Source organism: Myotis yumanensis, unplaced genomic scaffold (genome assembly GCF_028538775.1).
Source record: "Myotis yumanensis isolate MYYU_CA2020_CCGP unplaced genomic scaffold, mMyoYum1.0.hap1 SCAF_3, whole genome shotgun sequence".
Taxonomy (NCBI): Eukaryota; Metazoa; Chordata; class Mammalia; order Chiroptera; family Vespertilionidae; genus Myotis; species Myotis yumanensis.
The window spans coordinates 93,349,117-93,375,227 of NW_027223754.1; the positions used below are offsets into that span (position 1 = coordinate 93,349,117).

At 36.9% G+C, this 26,111-nt stretch overlaps 2 protein-coding genes and 1 non-coding gene across 12 annotated transcripts in view; 1 reads left to right on the forward strand and 2 right to left on the reverse strand.

Annotated features, from left to right (window-relative positions):
* Nucleotides 1-23,755, reverse strand: part of ZC3H13 (zinc finger CCCH-type containing 13) — a 143,772-nt gene extending 120,017 nt beyond the window's left edge. For 4 of the 9 annotated variants that reach the window (XM_070409145.1, XM_070409144.1, XM_070409146.1 and 1 more), the window contains exons 1-4: nt 23,415-23,754; nt 18,648-18,770; nt 18,220-18,329; nt 15,046-15,157 (exon numbers count right to left, since the gene is read on the reverse strand). In XM_070409145.1, coding sequence (XP_070265246.1) covers nt 15,046-15,157; nt 18,220-18,329; nt 18,648-18,764 — 339 coding nt within the window. In that variant the 5' untranslated portion in view covers nt 18,765-18,770; nt 23,415-23,754. Of the gene's footprint in view, nt 1-15,045; nt 15,158-18,219; nt 18,330-18,647; nt 18,771-23,414 lie in introns of those variants that run through there. The other 5 variants (XM_070409142.1, XM_070409141.1, XM_070409148.1 and 2 more) reach the window with 3 other exon arrangements.
* Nucleotides 21,604-21,754, forward strand: LOC139007859 (small nucleolar RNA SNORA23). The gene has a single exon (XR_011471002.1). It is a non-coding gene; the product is annotated as a small nucleolar RNA SNORA23 (small nucleolar RNA).
* A 385-nt stretch (nt 23,756-24,140) lies between the features above and the next one.
* Nucleotides 24,141-26,111, reverse strand: part of CPB2 (carboxypeptidase B2) — a 64,326-nt gene continuing 62,355 nt past the window's right edge. For both annotated transcript variants that reach the window (XM_070409151.1, XM_070409150.1), the window contains one exon: nt 24,141-25,408. In XM_070409151.1, the coding sequence (XP_070265252.1) occupies nt 25,224-25,408 (185 nt within the window). In that variant the 3' untranslated portion in view covers nt 24,141-25,223. The remainder of the gene's footprint in view (nt 25,409-26,111) is intronic.

Consider the following 26,111-nt stretch of genomic DNA (forward strand, 5'->3'; position numbering starts at 1 on the left):
GTCCTGGCTGTCAGACCGCTGAGAGCTGTTTGACCAATGGCTGATTCTGTGGGGGTGGGACTTCCTCCTCCCTGCCGTCAGTTTCCACAGTTGTGATGAGGAAGCTGGGGTGACAGAGGGAGCCACACCCTCTAAGCCGCCCTCTCTCTCACTCTGCTCTATGTCCAGCAGCCTCCTGCTCTGCCAAGTCCTCCAAACCTCCCTCTCTCCGCCCACTCTCCCGCTCTGCTCTCTGCCGGCGAAGGTCCGGGGAGCCCGTGGGCATAGCTAGGCATGGCCGGCCTCACCTCTCGGGGCCAGTGATGGTCCTGGGAGCCCGCGGCTGCCGTCGCCTCTCAAGGCGCTTGACACCTGCGTATGCAAATTGACCCGCCATCTTTGTTAGGTTAATTTGCATACTCAGTCCTGATTGGCTGGTGAGCGTAGCAGAGGGACGGTCAATTTACATGTTTCTCTTTATTATAGAGGATATTTTTAACAGATTTAGAACCAGAAATGTAATCTCATTAAATTTCATTAATAACAATTTACATATATTAAAATGATACAATATTGACTTGTCTATTGTTTTTCAATATAACTCTGATACTATTCCATAAGATCATATATATTCAGTAAGTACTAAAGACTGAATGCAGTCTTCAATATTTGGAGAAATTTCAAATTAGGAAATATGTTTTATTCTAATACTTTTGTCAATATCACACCTCAGACCATAATATAGAAAATTATTTTAGAGAATCAGAGGGAAGGAGGAGGGAAAGAGACAGAAACATCGATGAGAGAGAAACATCAATTAGCTGCCTCCTGGAAGACCCCTACTGAGGATTGAGCCCGAAACCCAGGCATGTGCCCTGACCAGGAATCGAACCAGTGACCTCTTGGTGCATGGGACAATGCTCAATCCACTGAACCACATTGGCTGGGCAAGTATACATTTAACCTTATAAGAAATAACTGGCCGGACTAGAAAATTATTTTGATAACACTTATTAAGGAGGCTAAGATCAGTAAAAAACAAAACAAAAAAACCTGTATATCCTCATTTCTCCACTTCACCAGTATATAACTTGTTTAGGCATGTTACTGTCAAATAAAGTTATTTCCCCCCTTCTCTGATATTCTAATAAATAGGGCCTGATATTACTTGTCCCATGTACTACAGCATAGTCTGTTCTTTCACCTTCCTGTATTTCTTGAACAGAATGGCTTGTCCTCTTCTCATAAGTGCAAACATTAATTGAAAGTGCAACCATTTAATTTATTATATGTTATAAATTAGTCACCCTGCAACATGTACATGTTAAAATATTTGTTAAAAAAACACACACACAATATTTTAACCAGTGCTCTTGGAAGAAGGTATTTTAACAATTCAGAATTTACTTGGATTTCTAAATATATTAAGTAACACTGACAGTAGATTCTGGAGCAACAACCTGTGATCAAACTTGCTAATAATATTTGCAGCAAAATAAACTACACCCATTGGGTTAAAACGATAGTTTTATGCCAATTAAGATCACTTTGCTGACAAATAAGTCTATGCCTAACTTTCCTTAGAAACCAAAATTTCTTATTGTTTTTTTCCTTTTCCACAGATTACTATTCCTAGTTTTCACTTCACATTAAGGCATATTTCTTTTACTATAATAACAACCAACCAATTTAGGTTTCCCCAGGGTGCCTCTCGCCTTCTACAACATAAGAATTCTTTCCTTCTGGCCACATCTGAATCAATAATTGATAGCAAGATAATAGCCATGCACTTGATTGCTGAATCAAGTGAATTAGCAGCAAGGAGAATGGGATTATTATGACTAGAGTGCATTAATCAAGGCCCAGCTGTTATCTTTGGGTCAATTTCCCCAAACCATAGTGCAGGTACAAAATGAAAAGGTGATAGAATGGATTCTGAGGAATGTAAAGCAATTTACACTACACCTTTGATACTATACTTCACCTTCTCAAAGTACCATGCTACATTTTTGATAACTACATAGATCATAACAAAACAGACTTTTCCAACCTGGTAAACATTTTCACCTTTACATTTCAGAAGAAACATCTTCCTGATGTATATATCCTTTTACACATTCCTATTTAGTGAAGGTCTCCTAGTAATCAGCACTTTCATTTTATCTGAGCACCTCTTTATTGTATCTCCCTGAAAAACCAATTGCTAGGTATATAACTATAGGTTTAAGGACTTATCTCAACACTTTGAGATTATTATTCCACTGCGTTTTGGCTTCCATTGTCGTTCTGTCCTTCTGCTGCTCCTTTGTAGGAAGATTTGTCTTTTTTTCTCGGGGCATTTGTAGTATTTTGTCTGTTTCTGGAGTTTTGCAGTTTCAATATAATACTCTACTTGACATGCATTGTTCTTTCTGTATCTGTAGATTTATATCTCATCAATTATGGAAAATTTCTAGTCACTACTTCTTTTAAATGTTGTCATTCTCACATTCTAATTTTCCTGGGATTCCAAGTAGATGTACATTAGATTTTCTAAGTGTTTTCCCCACATTTTTTAACTTCTTCAATATTTTCTATAACCCTCTCTATGTGCAGCATTCAGGATAAATTTTTCAGTTCCATCTTGCAGTTCACCAATTCTCTCAATAAGGCTTAATTAGTCTCTAACCAGCTCTAATATTTATAAAAATTTCAAGGCCATCATCAGCTTTCAGATTTGTTGCTCAATCCTTGATTTTAATTGTTTTTGCTGCTCTTTTGCGTTCTTCAGAAAGCAGCACTGCATTAAAAATGTACTTGCTGTCTCTTATCCAGAATCCAGCTTTATTGTAATGGGAGGAAGGAACCTCAGAGTATATAACCCATAATAATGACGAAAGAGGAATTAAGACTTACACTTTTATAGAAATCATGTTTGCCTATTGCTTAAAGCAGGGATGGGGAACCTTCCTTCTGCCAAAGGCCATTTGTATTTTTATAACATCATTTGCAGGCCATACAAAATTACCAACTTAAAAATTAGCCTGCTATATTTGGTCAAACATTTAATTAACTCATCCCTAATGTGATGGCTGGAACTGCTTCTCTTTGGTAAGGGTGTGATGTTAACTGGTACTGATGATGTTGCTACTTGCAACTGCTTTTCCATGGAGCACAGTTGATTCTGTGATGGTAAGTTTTGAAAAGAACGGCTCTCAGCAATAAGTTGTCCACACACAGATGCATATTTCAATGCATGTTTTCTCAAAGTGGGTAATTCATCATTGCTTATGTAACATTTATAGAACACAAGCAGTGGGAGGTTGTTGTATGTGGCTTTCAGTTCAGTTGAATGATTTCGTGTTGTAGGTTATTAGGCATATCAGCTGGTTCAACATTGAACAGTGTAGCAAGGATGTTCAATTCCATTTACTTTTCACATCTTTGAATCTTACATTAAATGCCTCAATTAGTTTTGCACATTCACCAACACTCAAGTGTCGTAGAAGGCTTTTGTCTTCTAGAGTGGGAAAATGCACTGTGTTATTCCTTTCAAGTTGTACTTTCCACAGCCTTAATTTAGCTTCAAATGATTTCACATTTGAAAGCAGGGAGCTGGGAAGCTGGTTGGGGCCCTGCAGCTTGATGTTCAGCTGAGAGGTACTTTGTAATGTCCACCATGAACGCTAGATCACACAGCCACTTGCTATCATTGAGTTCCCTGACTGGTTTTCCCTTCAGCTCTATGAACTGCTTGACTTCATCCTGCAGTTAGTAAAACCTCCTGAGCATGTTCCTGTGACTCAGCCACCACACTTCAGTGATAAATAAGAGCACTGTACTTAGCGTCAAGATCATTCAGCAACTCCTTAAACTGGTGGCTGTTAGACCCTCTGCTTTTAACAAAATCTATACATGACACTACAGTTGACATTACATTGTTGGGTCGCAACCACTGTTCACAGAGACCTTCTTGGTGTATGATGCAGTGGCATATAATTAAATCACTTGGATCAAGACAGACAATTTGGTTCTTTCTTGATAAATGCACAATTATAACCCTTTTTGCAAGCCATCCATAGCTGGAGCTCCACCTGTAATCAGACCTTTTCAAATGTTAGCTCAAATTTCTTCATTGATAAAACAAGTTCTAATAAGTCTTCACCTTTTGTAATACCATGCCTGGCTTCCAGTGATAGCAGTTCCTCTCTCATGTCAAACTCTGCAGTTATCCCATGAACAAAAAAGGTCAAATGGGCAGTATTTGTTATGTCCACTGTCTCGTCACAAGCCAGAGAGAAAAACTGGAAATCTCCTGCAGAATCCTTCAGTGTTTTAATACCTTGTGTTAAGTCAGTACTCTGATCTGAGACAGTTCTCTGAGAAAAACTAACACTCTGAAACAATTTTACTTTGTTTGGTGCCAACAACTCTGCAGCAGCCACCATGCACTGTTTCACAAACTCTCCACCTACATGAGACCTCAGCTTCTTTGTGATGAACTCTCCCACTACATAACTGGTCTGAATAACATTGTCTCTGTCACGAGTCCTAACAAAAGCGGCCTGTTGAGATTCCAAACTCTGCTGCAGAGCATTGATTTTATCCAGACACATTTGGCCTCCCAATTCATTGAGTTTAGCCTGTTTTGAGCTATAATGATGCTCCAGGTTGGCTTTATTACTGCTAATGCATTGCCACAAACTAGGCACATAGGTTTGCCTTTGATTTCAACAACAAAAAAATAATAATTTGTCCATTTCTCTTGGAAAGATCGACACCCTGTATCAACTATTATTCTTTTGTAGTTCCCATTTGTAGAATGTTATACCACTTACGTTTTAATAACTATCCAGTGTGTGTGTTGCCAGAGACACTATTGTTTTGCTATTGTTCTAATCCTACATCTTGGATTTGGAACATATCCAACGTTTGACTCTTGAGGTCTTTTCTGTGTAGTGTAATTTCCACAATCTTCATGAGATTCCGTTTTTGGGAAGACTGTTGATCGTGGACATGTGGATAAAGGTTGGATTGGAGTTACTGTCTGTGTCAAGAAGAAAGTCAACAACATTGTCAATCATTGGAGGCAAGGTCATCAACATCTTGAGGAATTATCTCATTGCATCTCATCTCATTACCACCAGATCATTGTGGTTTCGCGAGCATGCTAACACTTCCACAATGTGTACACTCCCAGCCTACCTGGCACAGACTGTCCTGAGTCACTGTAATATAGGCAGATGGGCCTGGAGCAGATGAGAAGCAAACATGTCTGTCCTGTCATGTACTCGTACGTGTGCTGTCTATTCCGTAACCGACGTTCTTTCCTTGTCCCTAAAAATTTACGTTATTGATTCACTTAATACGATTTTGTGTTGCTATGAAAAAAGTTCCTAGATTTACTGAATTTCTAGTTCCACCTGCGGTTGCCGTGGCAGGGCCAGACCAAGTGATTTTTTGGGCCTTATATGGCCTGCAAGCCAGACATTCCCCACCCTTGGTTTAAAATACAGTCAAGTAGTCACCCTTGGATTTCTCCAAAACTACTGTTAGGTCATGCCACTCTTTGCTATATTACTACAATTGACATTTTGTAACTAGAATCAAGTCTATGTTTCTTAATTTCTCTTTCTGATAGAGTTCATTATTGGTGTACAAAAATGCAATCCATTTCAGAATATTAATTGTGTATCCAACTACTCTGCTGAATTTATCAGTTCTAATAATTTTGTGTGTGTTTGTAATCTTTGGGGTTCTCTATGCAGGAAATCATGTTAGATGCGAATAATGACAATTTTACTTCTACTTTTCAATTTGGATCATTCTAGGTCATTTTTATTTGTCTCAAGCTATCTTTTGATTTCTTCCTTGAATTTGTTGTTAACCCATCCATTTTTTAGTAGAATGTTATTTAGCCCCATGTGTTTGCATGTTTTCCAGTTTCTTGTTGTAAATGATTTCTAATTTCATACCATTGTGGTTGGAGAAGATACTTGATTAGATTTCAATCTTCTTCAATTTATTGAGACTTGTTTTGTGAACTAACATGTGGTCTAGCCCGAAAAATGTTCCATGTGCACTTGAAAAGAATTTATATTCTGCTGCTTTAGGGTGAAATGCTCTAAAATATCAATTAAATCCATCTGGTCTAATGTGTCATTTAAGGCTGCTGTTTACTTGATTTACTCTCTGGATGATCTATCCATTGATGCCAATTGTCATTGACATCAATAACTGCATTACTGTCAATCTCTCCATTTATATCCATCAATATATATTTAGGTGCTCCTATGTTGGGTGCAAGGGTTATATCCTCTTGTTAGATTGACCACTTTATCATTATGTAATGTTTTTCTTTGTTTCTTGTTATAGCCTTTGTTTCAAAGTCTATATTGTCTAATATAAATATTGCTACCCCAGCTTTTCTTTATCAATTCCATTTGCATGAAATATCTTTTTCCATCTCTTTCTACTTTTAGTTTGTGTGTGTCTTTCCATCTGACATGGGTCTCTTGTAGACAGCACATGTATGGATCTTATTTTCCTATCCATTCAGCAACCTTATCTTTTAAATGGAGCACTTAATCCATTTACACTTAAGATGATTATTAGAGGTATGTAGTTTTTGTCATTTTATTATTCATATTTATGATTCCTCCCACCCCCTTCTTAAAGAAGTCCCTTTAACATTTCTTGTAATACTGGTTTGGTGGTGATCAACATTTAGCTTTTTATAGTCTGGGATATAATTAAATTTAATGTTAATCCAAATTTTTCTTTTTAATATCTCTGTATCTATGTACCCAATAATACAATAGTAAAGAGCGGAAACCACAGGAGATGGGGAGAGGACTAGACAGAAACATTCTACTAATAAGATCCTTTAAAAAAACATCCTCAGCTCTGGTCGGATGGCTCAGTTGATTGGAGCTTAATCCCATATACCAAAAGGCGGTGGGTTAGATTCTTGGTCAGGAAACATACCTGTGTTGCAGATTTGATCTCTGGTTGGTGTGCATAAGGGAGGCACAACCAGTCGATGTTTTTTTCTCACATGGATGCTTTTTTTCCCTCTCTCTCTCCTCCCCTCTCTATGAAATCAGAAATATATATCCTTGGATGAGTATTCAAAAACAAAACACAGACCACATTCTGGAACATAAAACACTTATGAAAAACAGAAATCATACACTGTCTCCTCTCAGACCACAATGGAATTAAATTAGAATTAGTAACAAGGTAGATGGTAAATCCCAAAACATATGGAGATTAAACAACCCACTTCTAATTAACACGTGAAGAGAAATGTTTACATAGTTCATACTAAATGAAAATGAAATAAAACATCAAAATTTGTGGAATGCAGTGAAAGCAGTGCTTAGAAATTTATAGCATTAAATGCATATAGTAGAACAGAAGGTCTAAAATCAATAATCTAAGCTTCCACCTTAGACAACTAGAAAAATAAGAGCAAACTAAATCTAAAGCAAGCAGAAGAAATAACAAAGATTAGAGCAGTGATGGTGAACCTATGACACGCGTGTCAGTGGTGACATGAGAACTCATTTTTTTGGTTGATTTTTCTTTGTTAAATGGCATTTAAGTATATAAAATAAATATAAAAAATATAAATCTTTAATATAAAAAAATTTCTATATGTGACATGGCACCAGAGTTAAGTTAGGGTTTTTCAAAATGCTGACACGCCGAGCTCAAAAGGTTCGCCATCACTGGATTAGAGCAAAAATTAATGAAATTGAAAACAGGCAATCGACAGAGAAAAATCAATAAAGCCAAAAGCTTGTTTTTTAAAAAGATCAATAAAATCAATAAGCCTACACCCAGGCTAACTAAGAAAAAATGAGAGAAAGATAAGTTATCAATATTAGAAACAAAACAGAAAACATCACTATAGATCCCAAGAACAGTAAAAGAATACTATTAACAATACTGTACCCACATTTGATAATGTAGATCATTGATTTTCAATTGGTACGCTGCAAGAATTTTTACAACATGCAATACTTGCTAATTATCGGTGGTGATGACCTCTTTTCCTTTAGATTGTCAAATTAAAAAAATGACAACAGCCAAAGCAACAATCGCCATCTGATCTTAAATCATAAATACACAGGTCATACAATAGAGTTGCATCTTATTGGTCCTGTTGCATAATAAAATTATGTCTGATTGGTTAACTCTTGGTACCAGAAATTCTTACATTCAAGAATAGGCACATGATTTTTTAAAAAGTTACTTTGGAGCAAGAGTGACTAATTACTACTATTTTTTTGTGTAAATCAATCAAATTATACCTATTTTTTGTCAGTTCAACAAAAATAAATATTTTTTGGTGTGCCACAGTATAGTCTCTAATATAGAAGAAAACACAATTCAATTACTGCATTTGCAAAGTTCTATAGATCTAGTACCATAAAAAGTATCTAGTACCATAAAATGTATTTCATAAATGTTTCAAAATAGCCTATTAGTGTCAGCACAAGTACTGTAAATAGTGCTAAAAATTAGTTGTTCATGATGATATGAGTCTAGTATAAAAAAGGGACCACAAACCAATTCTGTCTCCTCATTAAATCCTATTGACTCTACTTCAAATAAGCCTCTGATTGTGTTAAATTCAGTTTCATTGTCTTAAATCTGGTTCAAATACCTAGACCAGCTCTTTCCAATATACATATAATGCAAACCACAAGTGTATTTTTAAGACTTTCTTCTTGCCACATTTGAAAGAAAAAAGAAACAGGTAAATTAAAATTTTGATAGTATATTTTATTAAACCAAATATATCCAAAATACTGTCAATATAATACATAATCAACATAAAACTTATTGAGATTTTTTACTCTCTTTTTTTCATACCAAGTCTTTGAAATTCAGGATGTATTTTACACTTACAGTACATCTCAATTCAGACTAGGTACATTTCAAGTGTTCAATAGCCCTAATGGACAGTGCAGACCTGAGACTACCAGAGTTCTCAATACTGGCTGCATTATCAGAATCACTTTTCACTTACTCAGTAAGTAAACTTACTAGTTCCAGGGTCTGGAGGTGAGTTGGTGAACAAGATAGATCTCTTCAGCCCTCAACTCACATTCACATGCTATAATTCCTATACACTGGACACAAAGCTTCATAGTAGTCCTTTAAACAAAGTAGGTTCTCAAACACAGTAGTCCTTTAAAATTCCTATTTTTACTGTGCTGGTTTTTTCCTCTTCCTGGACTCACCCCTTCCCTCCTCCATGCCATTTATGTTTCACACCCAGTGCAAAATGTCATTCTCCTCTGTAAAGTGCTCTCTGGTTCTTAAGACAGTTCTTTATTCTCTCCATTTGTTCATATGTCTCGGACATGCCAGCACACTATAGAATTACAATTTATTTCTCCACAAGATCAGGGGTTATCAACCTCATAACTCAGACACATTGGATTTGAGGTCAGCGGCAGAGAAGGGGTAGAATTACATACACATTATTTAACTATGCTCTTTTGTCTTTGCTATAGTTGCCCCTACTTAAACTAAATCTAATTTTCCCGTAGAAATTCATTATATGAAGATCAAGAGTCACATGAACTGCAGTAGAAATGTAGCGCAGAAATGATTAGCAGCTGTTACCCTGTTATCACTCAAAATAATGAATATCCTAATACACTAGCTTATTAACAGTATATATTTTTTTAAGTTTGGATAGCAAATTCCCTGAAAACTGACCATTCTACAATCTTATGACTCTATCGTTTAGGTGTGCATGAAGCTCAGTGCCTTTGAGGGCTTTCTCATCTAGGGAAAGCAAAAATCAGGCTTTAAAGTTCTTAATCAAATGTCAACCTTGCTGTTTACTAAGCTGATATGATAAATACGTAAACTGTTATGATGCTAAGCATATAAATCTTTATGATCAACAACACACTTAAACTTAAGATACCCGTTAAGTACCTAAATCTCTACTGCTGATGTTCATCTCCTATTAAGAACCTAAAACCAATTTATATTAGAGAGAAAACTCAACTAGAGTTAAATAATTTCTAAAGTAATGTGTTCAGAATATAAATTCGAGATGTTTGTCCTTTACATTAACTATAGTCCATGAGTAGTGTGCTGGAACCAGTATACACTGACTCATAAGAGCCAACTGTTAAATTTTTTTTTAATGTTTTTAATTGTTTTTAGAGAGAGGAAGGGAGAGGGGTAGAGAGATAGAAATATCAATGATGAGAGAGAATACTAGATCAGCTACCTCCTGCATGCCCCCAACTGGGGATCCAGCCCAAAACCCAGGCATGTTCCCTTACTGGGAATCGAAACGGTGACTTTTGGTTCATGGGTTGATGCTCAATCACTAAGCCACACCGGCTGGGCCCAACTGTTAAAATTTCAAGAACTGTACAAGTCATTGTTAAACAAAACTATGATTAAGAATTAAATTATATAAAGTAAAAACTAAACAAATAATATGACAAAGGTAATAATTAGTCCAAACTCACTTCCTAAATATTCAGCACATTTTACTCTGTGGTTAATTACACTTATTATATTTATGTATGCATGTATGTACGTATGTATGTTCGTGTGTGAGAATAATATAGAATTGTAGGAAATAGTATTTTTACCCAGCTTTTTATTCAGTGACAATACTTTGGTAGCTTGAAACTGACCATGACAGGAGTGTTTACACAAAGGAACTGGTAAATCCTACAAAGCATGGCTTTCTCTTTTTTCCCTGAGTAACTGTTAAACATTTACCAGCAAACAACAAAGTCCATTCATTATTCTGAATCAACAGATTATTTCAAAATGCAATTCACATGCTCAGCCCCTACCCAAAAATTAAAATTCAGTAGGAGTATATACATGTGTATTTTTTTACATGTATTTTTAAAAAGACCATCTCTCCTCCAAAAAAATTTTGATACACACCTCCACCTAAGAACAACTATTTGAGGTATCTAAAACAATATTATGTATCTACCATATTAGATGCTAGAAAGAGACATACAGAAAACTGCATTACTTTAAGACCCAAAAATAAGTCTCTGCAAACTGTAAGTAAAACTGTGACACAGCTTTTTTTTGTTTTATCAAGGATCAAAAAATAGCCATAAGAAAGCTTCTTTAGGTTTTAAATTATTAAAGAGGTTGCTGCTTATACTATTCAATAACTTTCATACAAAGACTACAATGAGACAACTAGATATCCACATGTAAAAAATGAGGTTGGATCCTTACCTAATACTATCCTATCTAATAAAAGACAAAAAGGGTAATTAATCGTACCTCCGCTACGCTACCCATTGGCTAATCAGGGCGATATGCAAATTAACTGCCAACAAAGATAGCGACCAGCAGCCACACAGCTGAAGCGAATATGAGGCTTGCTTGCTCCAGTGATGGAGGAAGCCAAGGTTCCCTGCCTGCCGCGGCCTGGCTCTGAGCTCCGAAAGCAACAGCTCCAAAAGCAACAAAGTTTCAATTATAGAAGCTAAACAAACCCCAGATACCTGCTTTCAGCCAGCCGCGGACTCAGAGCTGGGAGCGCCAATAACGGCAACAATGTTTCAATTATAAAAGGTAAATAAATCCCAGAATAAAAATTAAAAAAAAGGAGAGGCTGGGAGCTTCAGTCGCCCGCCAGCCTGAAAACGGCCCTCAGCCCCTCACCCAGACTGGCCAGGCGCCCCAGTGGGGACCCCCACCCTGAAGGGGGGTGACCAGCTGCAAACAGCCATCAGCCCCTCACTCAGGCCGACCAGGCACCCCAGTGGGGACCCCCACCCTGAAGGGGGTGTGACCAACTGCAAACAGCCATCAGCCCCTCACTCAGGCCGACCAGGCACCCAAGCGGGACCCCCACCCTGATCCGGGACACTCTTCAAGGCAAACCAGCCGGCCCCCACCTGTGCACCAAGCCTCTATCCTATATAGTAAAAGGGTAATATGCAAACTGACCCTAACAGTAGAAAGACTGGGAATGACTGGTCATTATGACACACACTGACCACCAGGGGGCAGATGCTCAATGCAGGAGCTGCCCTCTGGTGGTCAGTGAGCTCCCACATGGAGGAGCTCTGCTCAGCCACAAGCCAGGCTGATGGCTGCCAGTACAGCAGTGGTGGTGGGAGCCTCCTGCCTCCTCAGCAGCTCTACGGATGTCTGACTGCAGCTTAGGCCTGCTCCCCGCTAGCAAGTGGACATCCCCCAAGGGCTGCCAGGCTGCCAGAGGGATGTCTGATTGCCATCTTAGGCGCAATCCCCTGGGGAGCAGGCCCAAGCCAGCAGGTGGTCATCCCCTGAGGGGTCCCAGACTGCGAGAGGGCACAGGCCGGGCTGAGGGACCCCTCCCCCCACCCCCGAGTGCACAAATTTTTGTGCACCAGGCCTCTAGTCTTTTATAATAAAAGGATAATATGCAAATTGACCCGAACGGCAGGACCGTCGGGAACAACTGGTCGCTATGATGCGCACTGACCACCAGGGGGCAGATGCTCAACACAGGAGTTGCTCCCTGGTGGTCAGTGCGCTTCTACAGGGGGAGCTCCGCTTAGCCACAAGCTGGGCGGATGGATAGCTGCGAACGCAGTGGCGGTGGCGGAAGCCTCTCCCGCCTCCTCCGCAGTGCTAAGGATATCCGACTGCTGCTTAGGCCAGTGTCCCGCACCATCAATCGGACATCCCCCAAGGGCTTCCGGGCTGCCAAAGGGATGTCTGACTGCCAGCTTAGGCCTGTTCTCCCAGAGAGCGGGCCTAAGCCAGCAGGTGGACATCCCTTGCGAAGTCCCGGACTGCAAGAGGGCACAGGCCGGGCTGAGGGACCTCCCTGAGTGCATGAATTTTCGTGCACCAGGCCTCTAGTAAATAATAATAATAGAAAAGCGTAATATGCAAAGTGTCCCCTCGGGAGTTTGATCGCTTGCTATGACGTGCGCCAGGGGGCAGCGCAGAATGAAGGAAGGCCCCAGCTGGCAGCTGGGGAAGGGAGGCCCCCGCTGGCAGCTGGCAGCTGCTAGGGACCCTACCTGTGCATGAATTTTTGCACTGGGCCTCTAGTACTATAAATAATAAGTAACTCAAAATAGATCAAAGATTTAAATGTAAGAGCTAAAACTCTAATAGTCTTTGAAGAAAACATAGGCATTAATCTTTGTGACCTTGAATTAGACAATGGTTTCTTAAATGACACCTAGACAACAAACATTTAAATAAATTGAATTTCACTAAATTAAAAACATTTGTGCTTTAAAGGATACCATCAAAAACATGAAGACAATCCATACTATGAAAGAAGTTTTTGAAAATCATATATATAAGAAACTTATATCCAAAATAAAGAACTGTTATAAATCAACAATAGACAATACAATAAAAATAAAATGGGTAAAAGATCTAAATAGACATTTCTCCAAACAAGATATACAAATGGCCAATAAGCCCATGAAAAGATGATCAACATTATTTAGCCATCAGGAAAATGCAAATCAAAACTACAACGAGATTACCACTTCACACCCATTTAAGATGGCTATAATCAAAAAGTTAGATAACAACAACTATTGGCAAAGATGTAGAGAATTAGAAACCTTGTACACTGTTGGCAAGAATGTAAAATGGTACAACTGCTTTGGAAAACAATCAAGCAGTTCCTCCAAAGGTTAAACACAGAGGTTAAAAAAGGTTTAAGCCATGATACAGCAATTCTACTTTTAGATATACTAGTAAACCCAAGAGAAATGAAAAATATGTCTACTCAAAACCTTGTATATGAATGTTCATAATTCATAACAGCATTATTCATAATAGTCAGAAAGTGGAAACAACCCACATGATCATCAACTGATGAATGAGTAAACAAAATGTGATATGTTAATACAATGGAATATTATTTGGCAAAAACACGGAATAAAATACGAATACACCCTATAATCTTTCATGAACCTTGAAAACACTATGCTAAGTGAAAGAAGCTAATCACACACACAAAAATATATTGTATGGCTGCATTATTGTATGAAATATCTGAAACAGGCAAATCTGCAGTGATAGTAAGTCAAATAGTGGTTGCCTAGGGTTTCAGGTAAGTTGGAGTGATAAGAGGATGACTGTTAAAGGACATGGGGTTTCTTTTGGAAGTGATGAAAATGTTCTAAAATTGATGGTGGTGATGGTTGGATGACTGTGAATATACGAAAAATCACCAAAGTGTATACTTTAAATGGGTGAATGGTACAGTATCCTATCTAATAAAAGAGTAATATGTAAATTGACTGTCACTCCATGACAAAGATGGCGGCACCCTGGCGGTGTCACCCTGGCAACGTGAGCCCAGCATCCGCGCCCCAGCCACGTGGAGGGAGGAGAGGGACCCCAGCTGCTCGGAGGGACGCTGGCGTCGTTGTAGGCTGGGCTGAGGGCCTTTCCCCCTCCCCCGGTGCACGAATTTCATGCACCGGGCCTCTAGTTTGAATTATATCTCAATAAATGTTACATTCTTGGGGGTATGGGGAGAAGCTTTGGAAAAGACTTCCATTCCTAGCAAACACCTGTGTCCTTCTATCCAATTACTACATCATAAATTGTGTTTCTCTTTAGCTTAACTGCCAGGAATTCATCACTAAATTTTGTGGTCACATGAGCTTTACTTTACCTAAATTTTCTAGTTCAGTTTCCGTTACCACCATGCCTTACTTTCATTGTTTTAAGTGTTCTATTTTAAGCCTTTTCATTCTTGGAAGCAGGCAGAATATGATGGTTGGCTTGAACTCTGAAAACTTAAGAATATGTTTAGATATTCATGACCCCTACCAAGGTAAAGAAACCTTAAGAAGTTCAGCTTGAGCTCTACCAATGAATTGTCTTCACCTTAGCTACCACCAAGAAGTGAAACAATCAGAATTATGAGTTTTGCCGGAGGACTTTTTTTCTCTAAATTACATTATCTATACAGAACACTGTAATGCAATAGTACACATTTACCATATATTTACCACACAAGATAATATTTAAAATGGAACATAAATAATAGGTCACTACTGAAATTTAACTTTACTTTGGGAAATTTATTCCTACCCTAACAGGTGAGGATGACTCCTCTGTATTTCGTTTCTGAGATTCAGTGTCCATATCTTGGCGTTTGTTCTTCATTCTTTCTCTAAGATCCCCTGTAGGTCTTTCTGGTGACCTTTAAAAACAAAACAAAAACAAAACAGCAAAAATCTATATTTATATATCATTTTTAAGAGTATATTTGCAGAAATAAACTCAAAAATCTCAATATAATTTTTCTAACTGCCCATGGCTCCTAAATTTCAGAAAAAATAATTAATTTGTTTCAGTTTAATATTAACATAAATAATATGAGCATCATTTAACAAATTTTCTCCCAATACCAATCCAATGTATACTTTAAAATTCCATGGGGGGGCAGGTACTGGTAACATGAATAAGAAACTATGTCTGAGCTGAGAAAAAACCAATTAGTAATTAACAATTTAATCACATAAATATACAAGGTGTAACAAAAGTAAGTTTACAGTTGTTCATATGGAAAATACAATAACTAATAAATAATAAACAAGAGTAAACTCTGTGTTTTGAGTACTCACATCCATAAACCTACTTTTGCCCCACCCTGTATTAGTTATATTTGAAAACAAAAAAGTAGGAAGATAAAGTTTTAAGCCATGGCACTGCAAAATTAATCTAAAAGCAACAGTATAATCATCTACACATGTATTTAGTTGGATGCAACATCAACAACTGAGAAAATACTTTATGCCTCTTAAAAATCAAAGTTAAATAGAGAAGTTTTGTGTAATTCTTATAACTTTTCTTAAATTTAAAATTATTTCATAATAAAAAGAAATGATTCATAGTAATATTTTAGACAGTGATTTTATATTCTGCTCTGGATTTTAAAAAAATACCCACATTTATATTCAACACTGGTAAGGCTTTATAATTTAAATTGGAAATTTGATAAATGGCTGTTCAATTATTTCACACCATTACTAAGTAGGAAAAACAAAACAGAGATAGAAAACATACTGCCTTTAAAGAATATTCCCAGAACATTTAAAAAAGAAGGCAATATAAGTTAAAGAATATGCCTCTCTTTAGCCATTAAAAAATATTATATATAATATCTTCAAACGATAAATACAAATCACATAAATATTCACATCTATTTCAAGTAACAGTTGATCGATCATATCAATTCCTTTAATGTATCAGTCATTAATACAAATCACATAGTGAAGAAATAACTTGTTAACTCACTTTAAAGGATCTAACATTTACATGTTTATTTTATAGATCTATATTAAATGTTTTAACAGTTAAAGCTTACTTAAATGGAACTCCTTAGCCCTAATCGGTTTGGCTCAGTGGAAAGTGTCGGCCTGCCGACTGAAGGGTCCCAGGTTCCATTCTGGTCAAGGGCACATGCCCAGGTTGTGGGCTCGTTCCCCAGTAGGGGTCATGCAGGAGGCAGCCAATCAATGATTATCTCTCATCACTGATATTTCTATCTCTCTCTCTCCCTTCTCTGAAATGAATAAAAAATATATATATTTAAAAAATGGAATTCTTATTATAAACCAGTACATAAATCCTTTAAATTATAATTATGTACATGTAAATTTTTGTCTTAGTTTTCTGCATAATACAAAAATTTATTGTAAATCTGTTTCTATCCTAAACAGCACCTAACAGAGTACTCTATATATATATACCATGAATGCTCAAAAAATGACTTAAACGTCTTTTGACTAAATAAGCATTATCTGAAATACATTGCTTTTCTTTCCTTCTTTGAATCACATTATGACTATATTTCTTCCCTACAAATAAAGTAAATTACACAAATACAAGTTATCAGATAAAAGAAAAAATACACAAAAGAGCAAAATTATAACAAAAATTCCTTTATGCTGTCTAGTATGATACTATTTTTTTCCACTTTAGACAAATTTCTTTGCCATTTTCCTCAAAACTGTCTCCTGTATAAAATTGTTCAGTTAGTAATAAATTTCAAAGATGAATTAAATAATTGTTAAAAGTGTAGTAATAATATAAACAAAACAATATTACTGAAATAGTTGACCAGGTATGTGTTTATACAGGTAATTAAACTTATGAAGACTAATCTCCCCTCATTAACAGAAAAGACAAATGACAATCTAAACACAAATAAGACAATATTCAGCATCACAAGTAAACGAAAATATAAAACATTTAAGTGAACAGAAAGTTTGAATTTTAAATTCAAGTAAACTGGAGCCCTAGCCAGTTTGGCTCAATGGATAGAGCATCAGCCTATGGACTGAAGGGTCTGGGGTTCAATTCTGGTCAAGGGCACATGCCTAGACTGTGGGCTCGATCCCCAGGAGGCAGTAAATCAATGATTCTCTCTCATCACTGATGTTTCTCTCTCCCTCTCCCTTCCTCTGAAATCAATAAAATATATTAAATGCAATTAAACTTGAAAACCTATATATACACACAAAAAATCTCCAAATCCTAATGTTCAATTTTTATACTATTCCTATAACCAAAGCAATCAGTACACCCAATTTTAAAACTAGATAAATTATTTCTTTACCAATCAAGTTTAAACTTTTTGTGACAATCTTTACATAAGCTACATCTTTAAACACCAACCATAATAAAATCATCATAAGGAAACCAAAAGAAAAATAAAAGGTCTTTATTAGGAAAGATTAATTTAGTACTGCCATTATTAAAGGCATATGATATTCAAAATAGCTCCATTTATCCTTATATAAATACATATTTTCATTTACATTAATACACTGCGATAAGGATTTGGCAAATGCATTTTAACCTTCAGAGTTCGCATTATATTATCTTTTGTCATCAAGATTAAAATTTAGAACATCTTAAAAAGCTAAAATTATATCCTATTTAAATTTCAATAAAATTCTGTCTTAGCAGCAGTTTAATACATAATTGGGAGGGTTAAGTAAGCCACACATATATTATGAAAAAGATCTATTGTCAAAACAGCAAATATTGAACAAAGAAGTTAACTTTAAAGCAAATATTTTATTAACCTTGAATTTAAAACTAAAAAGATCTTATCTATATTTGATTACATCAACAAGACTACTACCAAGATAAAAATCTGATCAAATATATGGTTTTATTTCAGATTTTTATAGTAGATAAACTATAAAAGCCATTTTTTAATTGTATATGAACAATTCAAAATTCTCAATTTACCTTCTGTAATTGCTGCTATAACCTTTACCACGGGGTGAAAGGCCATGTACGAATCTACATGTGTTTCCATAGAGGCAGTTGCCAGTCTTCAGCCAGTTACGGCACTGTGTCTAAGAGACAGATATTACTATGTAAATTTCATATTTATTTCTGGACAAAAGATGCTAGTGGAAAATTAAAATAAATGCTATCAAAATTGCAGCTAACCTGAGATATACATTATTCCCCAAATAATAAAACATCAGAGAAAAAAACCCCACAAACAAACTCACAAACCCTATCACTCTTTTCAAGTCTTTTAATGAAACTTATTTTTTAAAAATGTACTGAACCAACATACATACAACCAGTTCACCTTTATTATACAAAATCGGTATTTTTAAAAAAGGATTGCAAGAGAATCCCTGAAACTACAAGTGACAACTCACCTCTGCTGTACTGCCAGTGCTGGGTCCAAGTCTCTCAAAGACACTGGGTCTTCGGGATGTGCTTTCAGATATGGTCTTCGTATTTTCCACTGTGACTTTCCTTCTAATTTTTGACATTTTGTACTACTTTAACAAAAAACGAGAGAGAGGGGGAGGGGGAGAGGGAGAGGGAGAGGGAGAGGGAGAGGGAGAGAGAGAGAGAAGCTAAACAGTAAAATTCTTCAATTTAAAATAACTGAGCACATAGCACATAACTTGCAAGTAGATAAAACTGTAGATAACACTGTAAAATTATAAGGGATTTTTCTCAGAACAAAAAGAAAGGAATAGGAGGTCACAAGTAAATATAGGTAAACAGACGTTATCTTCTAAGACACAGGTCAGGGCACATGCCCAGGTTTCAGGCTTGATCCCCAGTGGGGGGCGTGCAGGAGGCAGCCAACCAATGATTCTCTCTCATCATTGATGTTTCTATCTCTCTCCCTCTCCCCTCCTCCCTATTTTCCAAGTAAAAAAACTATACAGTGAACTCTACATCATGTACTCAGTATTATAAGACAATCTTTGATTTAACTTTTCTTGGGCTTATTCTCAGTCCAAATGTGAATTTACAGAGGAAAAGTTGGTAAAATTTCGTATGTCTATTTGTTTTACTGAACATAAAGAACTAAAGCCAATATGAGTGGAGATGAGAAATATGTAGAAAATGTAGAACTTTGATTAACCAAGAAAACTACTATTTTATAATTTAAAAATGAGCAGAATTTGAAAAGTACATATGTAATAAAATATATAGGAAAAGTTAGAACAAAAACACATTTTAAAGTTTCATTTTGTTACTAAAATATTAACATATAGATTACATTGTAATGCTCACTCACTAATTTTAAAAACATTTGTTAATAAACTTAAAATCACATGAGTTTTAAAATTTCCATAGTAGCTATTATTAGTATGTGGAATGTGGAAAAGAGGCACCCATCCCACCATATTGCTTCAAAGAAAACTAACCCTAACCTTACAATTTTTTCTCTCCACTATCAATTGAAATGGTTAGTTCTGTCCTCAAAACCCATATTCCCAACATGCCCTCATCCCCAATACACTCTCCTCCAATGGTGCCACAGTTGGGGCAACAAGCTATTTATTATCATACTTGTAACAATGGTCATCTGTCAGCTTCTTGTTTTTCTGAGGGCTCCCGGTATTAACTCTTGTTTCTCTTCCTGCTCTGTAACCTGTGGCTTGGATCAGCACTGTTCTCCTTCCCTGACCTGCTGGAAAGTATAGTCTCCCAGCTTCTCTTCAAGTCCAGATCCGTAACATAAGCTTTAAAGATTTCAAAGGGTTTGGACTGCTATGTTAAAGACTATCAAGTGATGACTAATAATTCCATATTGCCCCTCTCCTTGTATTCTTGCCACTAAAAAAGTTCCTTCACACAGAGACAAAGTTGCTTTTACGGTGACGTAAGAACATCTCAAGAGATTCACCAACATAGTGCTTATCCAGGAATTTTACTTCGAGCTACTGTTGAGTCCACCAACTTAAAGAAGAATAGCAATGAAGTAAAGGTGTGTTCTCTTTTCTCAGAGTCTAACAGTGTCAGACCTTGCCCCAATGAGTTTGAGTACCAGGTCTAGGTTACAGGAAGATCCTAGACTAAAAAAAATAAAAAATAAATCTGAAGCAAAGGGGGAAAAGTAGGAACTGGAGTTTTCTAAATGAAAGAAAGAAGAATTCTTCTGATCATCTATCTAAGAACTTTCATTGGTAGTCAACAAGTTATCTAAATATTACTGAAACATTCATGATTTTGCATAGATAAATGCTCTATGCTTGCAAATACAAAAAATAATATTTTATATCCAATTTTCTAAATATGTACACATAATCTAAAGTACACCAGAAAAGCATTTACTCATATATAGTAATTAATGAATTTAAAACTGTTACCAACTAGTGTGACTTAATTAGGATTTTCAATCTAAAAATTTGGGCCTACAAAGGAAGATAAATACCGCAACAGAATAAAATGCAAATCTGACTGGGGAAGAGGGGCTTTTTCAATTAATATCTACAAAGGCTTCAATAAGAAGTAAATGTTTCAGAGTATGAGAAAAATTAGAAACCATAAATTTTTTTTAAATGCAAATATTAAAGTCTTCCCTAGCTCAGAGTCTTTGAAGGTTTTCTTTCTAGTTTTGTTTTCAAATTTTTCTTTGGTTTTAAGTTGCCACCACACTTCACATTATATCTTTCCCAAACAGCAGCATTATTAAAACCAGAGTGACACTGGTGAGTCTATCGTTACAATATTTTCCTATTTCTCCTCTTCATTTTCAGAGTTAATAAAAGATCAGAGGTCATTATATTTTTTCAATTGAAAAAAAAATAGGTGATAAAGTTTGAATCATTAAGACACAATAAAGCACAGTCTCAATAAATAGGAACTGTCCGCCCCTCAAAAACTTACAAACATCATAATGTTTGTAATTCGTACTATAAATTTGACTGAGAAAGAAAAAACATACAGCAGCCTCTTTGTAAACAATTATTTCTGAGGTCTAATGACTGAAATCTTGTCAATAAAACATGTATCAGTTCTAGTATGCTCTCTTCAATCCTTAACTACATCTTTTTGAGGCCTCATCTTCCAGTAGCAAAAATGAAAGCATAATCTGATAAGCAGCAGCATATTAGTAAATCGTCAAATAATTAAACAATTAAAACTACATAAGTGTACTAACTGGTAGTAGAATAAATCCTTATCTACTGCAGTTCTAAAATAAAAAGGGTTATGTTAAATATTAGGTCTCTTCACATTTATATTTCATATTTTTGAAAGAAAAAATTTAGATTTATTTGATGCATAGTCTGGTAGAATTTTTTAAAAAGAACTTTCTAAAACAATCTTGCACATCACTTATATGTAAATAGACTAAAACAATTCCAAACTGAATTGTGAACAGAAGTGACCAAACTAGATCTTGCTATCCACACAAACATCATGCAGCCAAAGAGTAAGTTGGGATCATAGTACTGGTCTAGTGTTGTCTCATTGGACATAATTTACCACTGGCCAGCCTCCAAATTCCCATAAAGAGCAAAAAAAATCCCACAAAACAAACAAACAAACAAAAAAAGAAGTGACCAAACTAACGTGACTACACAGGTATGAACAAGGCAATACTGCTGCACTGTGCAGAAAAAATAATTTGTTAAAAAGACTATGCGCAGAAAAATCCCTTTCTGGTAACTAAAGAGAAGTAAACAGAACTGCAAAATACAAAACAAACAAACAAACAAAAACACAAAGAAAAGAATAAAAGGCACTTTATATATCAACACAAGTTAGCGTTTCAACTGCTACTAAGTATCTGCTGAAACAGTTCTAACTCTATATGACAAGGAGAGAGGTTTGGGGGAGATGGGGAAAGTAATGAGCACTGAAAACCATTTCTTCAAATACTTGTAAGTTAAACAACTTTGCTTTCTATATGTAAATGCAATGCATATTATAATACAAAGTAACACTGATAATTTGTTCGTGAGTTAAAATAACATCCGCCCGCAGAAATTACAGATATGGAAATTGGATGGATTTGCATATCTTAAAATATGCAATCAATGTTCATTTCAAATCACCAATAATTAGGAAGCCAGTAAAAGTCATGTATTTGATAAAACTGGATCCTACCAGATCCAGTCTTAGTTTCACCCTGCAACTATTTTTACAGACACAATTTGCATCAACATTCAGTATCTTGTTGAAATTGTCATGTTACAATCTAAATACTTCATTAAGAAATTGTAAATTATTTGAAAATCTATAGATTTTGTTCACAAAATTCTCCAAAATACTTTCGCTTAGGTACTAAAGACAATCAGTAATTTCAAATATTACAGAACGAGACTGCTAATTATGCCTGGATTGTACTTCACAAACATATTTAGATTTGCTGCAACAGTATCATGAACTTTGAAAACTTGAGGTGTGAAGATCTTTTCTAAATTTTGTAAATAATTTTTTTCACAAAACCAAAAACCTGAAGAGATTGCATATGCCCATAATTTTCAAAGTAGTTCAAATTATCTGAAAACCTCGCAAAATAACTGAATAGCTTGACACTCCACTCCACAGACAAGATCCTACCAATATCATTTAAGTAATATTAACTCCGAATAATCCTGCAGCCACATGAGGTATTTTGCCATACATCAGATAATGCCAAACACCAGGCCCTCTCCTTTCATTCTTCCCGGTTTCTGCCATGTCGTTGCCAAAACTACCTCCCTAGGGAATGTGATCAAGTAGCACCCCTCAACTCCGAGGGCCCAAGTCGTTAAGTTCCCAGTGCCGGGAAGTAAGACCAAATACAACCAAAGGAAGATACTTTCCCCCAGTAAGTCTGGAATGCGTAATAAAAAAAGGGGGGGGGGCGGCTTCTAAATCTAAAACTATATTCCTACAGCCTTCCACTGCATTCAAAAGCGAATACCACGCAAGGGCTCCCAAGCCCACCTCAAACACGGCCCTTCCGTCTGAATCCACCTGCCCCTCAGACAAACTCACCAGGACCAGAAAGAGGGCGGGAAAGGAGACCTGAGCACAGGAGGCTTTGCAGAACGGAGAGAAGGATGCTCAAGAGGCTCAAAATCGCGGCTTGTCCCAAGTGGTAAGGAGACGACTCCGGGCCTTCCCAGCCCGGGTCCGCCCGACGCCTTCCCCCGATACCCGCACCAAAGCACACAATTCAAGCTTACCTCCTCCCCGAGCTCCCTTCGCAGGCACAGTCGGGAGGCGTCGCCGCCGCCGCCGCCACCGCTCTGAGGAGCAGGGGATGCGACTCTCTGTCCCCGCGCGTGGCCCCGGGAGGACAACAAGAAGGAGATGCGCGCGCGGCTCCCGGGAACCGGCCCTCGGCTGGCGAGGGGGCCCGGGGGCGGCTGAGAAGCGGAACTCGCCAGCCGCTTCGCCAGTATCAAGCGAGACTGGGACGTAGAGAGAAAAACAACAAAGAGACGCTGGGAAATAAGAAAAGCCAACGAAAACACTTTCAGGGCACCAGAAGGAGCGCCTCAAAATGCCGCCGGAAGTCGAGGGTTTGCCCTGTTCCTCTACAGGCCGAGGCAGCTTCCGGCTGCCAAATTAGACGTCAGCACGCAGGCACCGCCCCTCCGTGGACACGCCCTCGACCGCCCCCGGAGGCGGCAGTGGGAATTGGCTGGTCTTGGTGAGAGATTCCTGGAGAGGATCTCAAATTCCCAATTAAAAATGATTTTAAGCCCAGCCGGCCTGGCTCAGTGATTGAGCGTCAAACTGTGAACCAGGAAGTCAGGGTCCATTCACGGCCAGGGCACGTGACTGGGTTGAGGGCTGGATCCCCAGTGCGGGTGTGCAGGAGGCAGCTGACCAATGATTCTGTCCATCATTAATTCCCTCCCCCTCCCCCCATTCCTCTCTGAAATCAATAAAAATATTTTAAGAGGGAGAGTTTTGTTCTTTTATTACATTAGTTCTTAGTTCTTGCAATAAGCTGTTGTAAATGTGGTAAAGGCCACATTTGTTGTCGAAAGTAAGTACATTCATTGGCTCTACAAAGTTACAAAGTTTAATGAACGCTGAGCTGGAGCGAAAGGAAATATTTATTCTGTTATTGACACTCCACTTTCTGGGCCATGGTCTATTCCTGTGGAGCGAACGGAAGCACAGCTGTGTTTTTAAAGGCACAAGCAGAATTTGTTGAAAATTAAAGCAAAAATATTTAATGTATTTCTGGCAACCTTTTTTTTTTCTTGTTTAGGGTCTAATCATTTGCGTTAAACTAGTTATTAAAATTACTTGAGATGGTTATGATAGGGGCAGAAATAGACTATTGGGGACTAGCTATAATTATAAAAAATATTAATCATGTTCTGTTAACCATGATTTTTCTATTCTGATGAGAGAAAGCACATTTTAACCTGGCTGAAAGATGTAGGCCCTGGGATATGAGAGCCTACATCAGAATGCAGTTCATTTTCCTTCTTCCAGAACTACCTATTGTGGAAAGATTAAACAATTTAGTCCTAGTCCCTGGGCGACCCCCAAACCCACATGGCCTGTAACCATTATACCTTGCCTACTTTCCTACATAATCTTTGTCCCTCTACCCAATATAAGCAGCTGGCTTGTGGGGAGGGGCAGAGCAGATTTTTGTGGATGACCTGCTGCTCTCCCTCTCCCATGCTGCCGGCTTTATTGGAATAAACACTCATATATGATTCAACCCTGTCTCTTCTCAATTAGCTCAAGTAGTGACAGGCAGTCAGGACCCATTGGTTGTCCGATTACAATTAGTCAAACATCATGAATCAAAGAAAAAAACTCAGTACCTAGCTTCTTACAAGTTAAACAAAAGGGGAAAATGTGAATTTATTTATTACACTTATTTTGTTCTCTGACAAAACCAAGGAATAAGAAAACGTTTTAACCAAAACTATTGATAAAACTTAAAAAAGAAACTGGTACAATGATTTGGTTTTGGAATTTTTAAATTAAAATGTGAGAACAGAGTGTAAAAATCAAGAGCATTAAGCATTCCTAATGGCATGCCAAGCTATTTTAGAGAGAGCAGCAAGAGCTTCTCTGCAAGTAGGTTTGATGAAACTCTTTGGCAGCAAGAATCCATATTTGCCTGTATCTCGAAGTTCAATTGTAAAGGAATATTTGATGCCCAAGTCATAGATCCAGTCATCTGGACCTCCAGGAGCTAGATCTATAAGAAGAAAAAAGAAATTACTTTTCAAAATACAGATGTTTCAAATTAACTAACAAAATGTGTTTTTTTTCCCTAAAAATGAAAATTGCTTTGCATTTTTCTGATTAGTAAGTAATATACATTGTTGGTAAAAACAATGGAGATTCATGGAAAACAGGTTAAGGAAGAAAATAAGAATTATCCATAACTCTACCAAGAAGAGATAATCACCATTAATGTCTTAGTGCCTTTTTTTTTGTAGTGAAGGCTATAACCAAAAAATATTTAACTTAATTTTTAAAATTTTCTAAGTTAATATTTTTCCTACATACATAAGATCATTCTATACATTCTGTTTTGTAACATTTCTAAACATGATATCTGTCGTGACCAGTTTTATGTATTGATTAGCTCAAATAATGTTTAACTCATAGCACTGCACTGTAAAGTTGGATGTAAATTAATTTAAATACCTATTTGAGACCTTTAGATTTTTCTAATTTCTAAGTAATATAAACAACGTTACAATGAAAACCTTGTTTATGCATAACTGCTTCTTTGTTCTTTAGAATATTATTTCCTAGAAGTAGATTGCTAGCATAAGGGTATGTACTTTTTACAATTATTCTACATGTTGTCAAATAGTTTCAAAAGGTTCACCAATTTATACCTGCACTAGCAAGGTATGAATATGCCCACTTCTCCCTCCCACATTATCCAT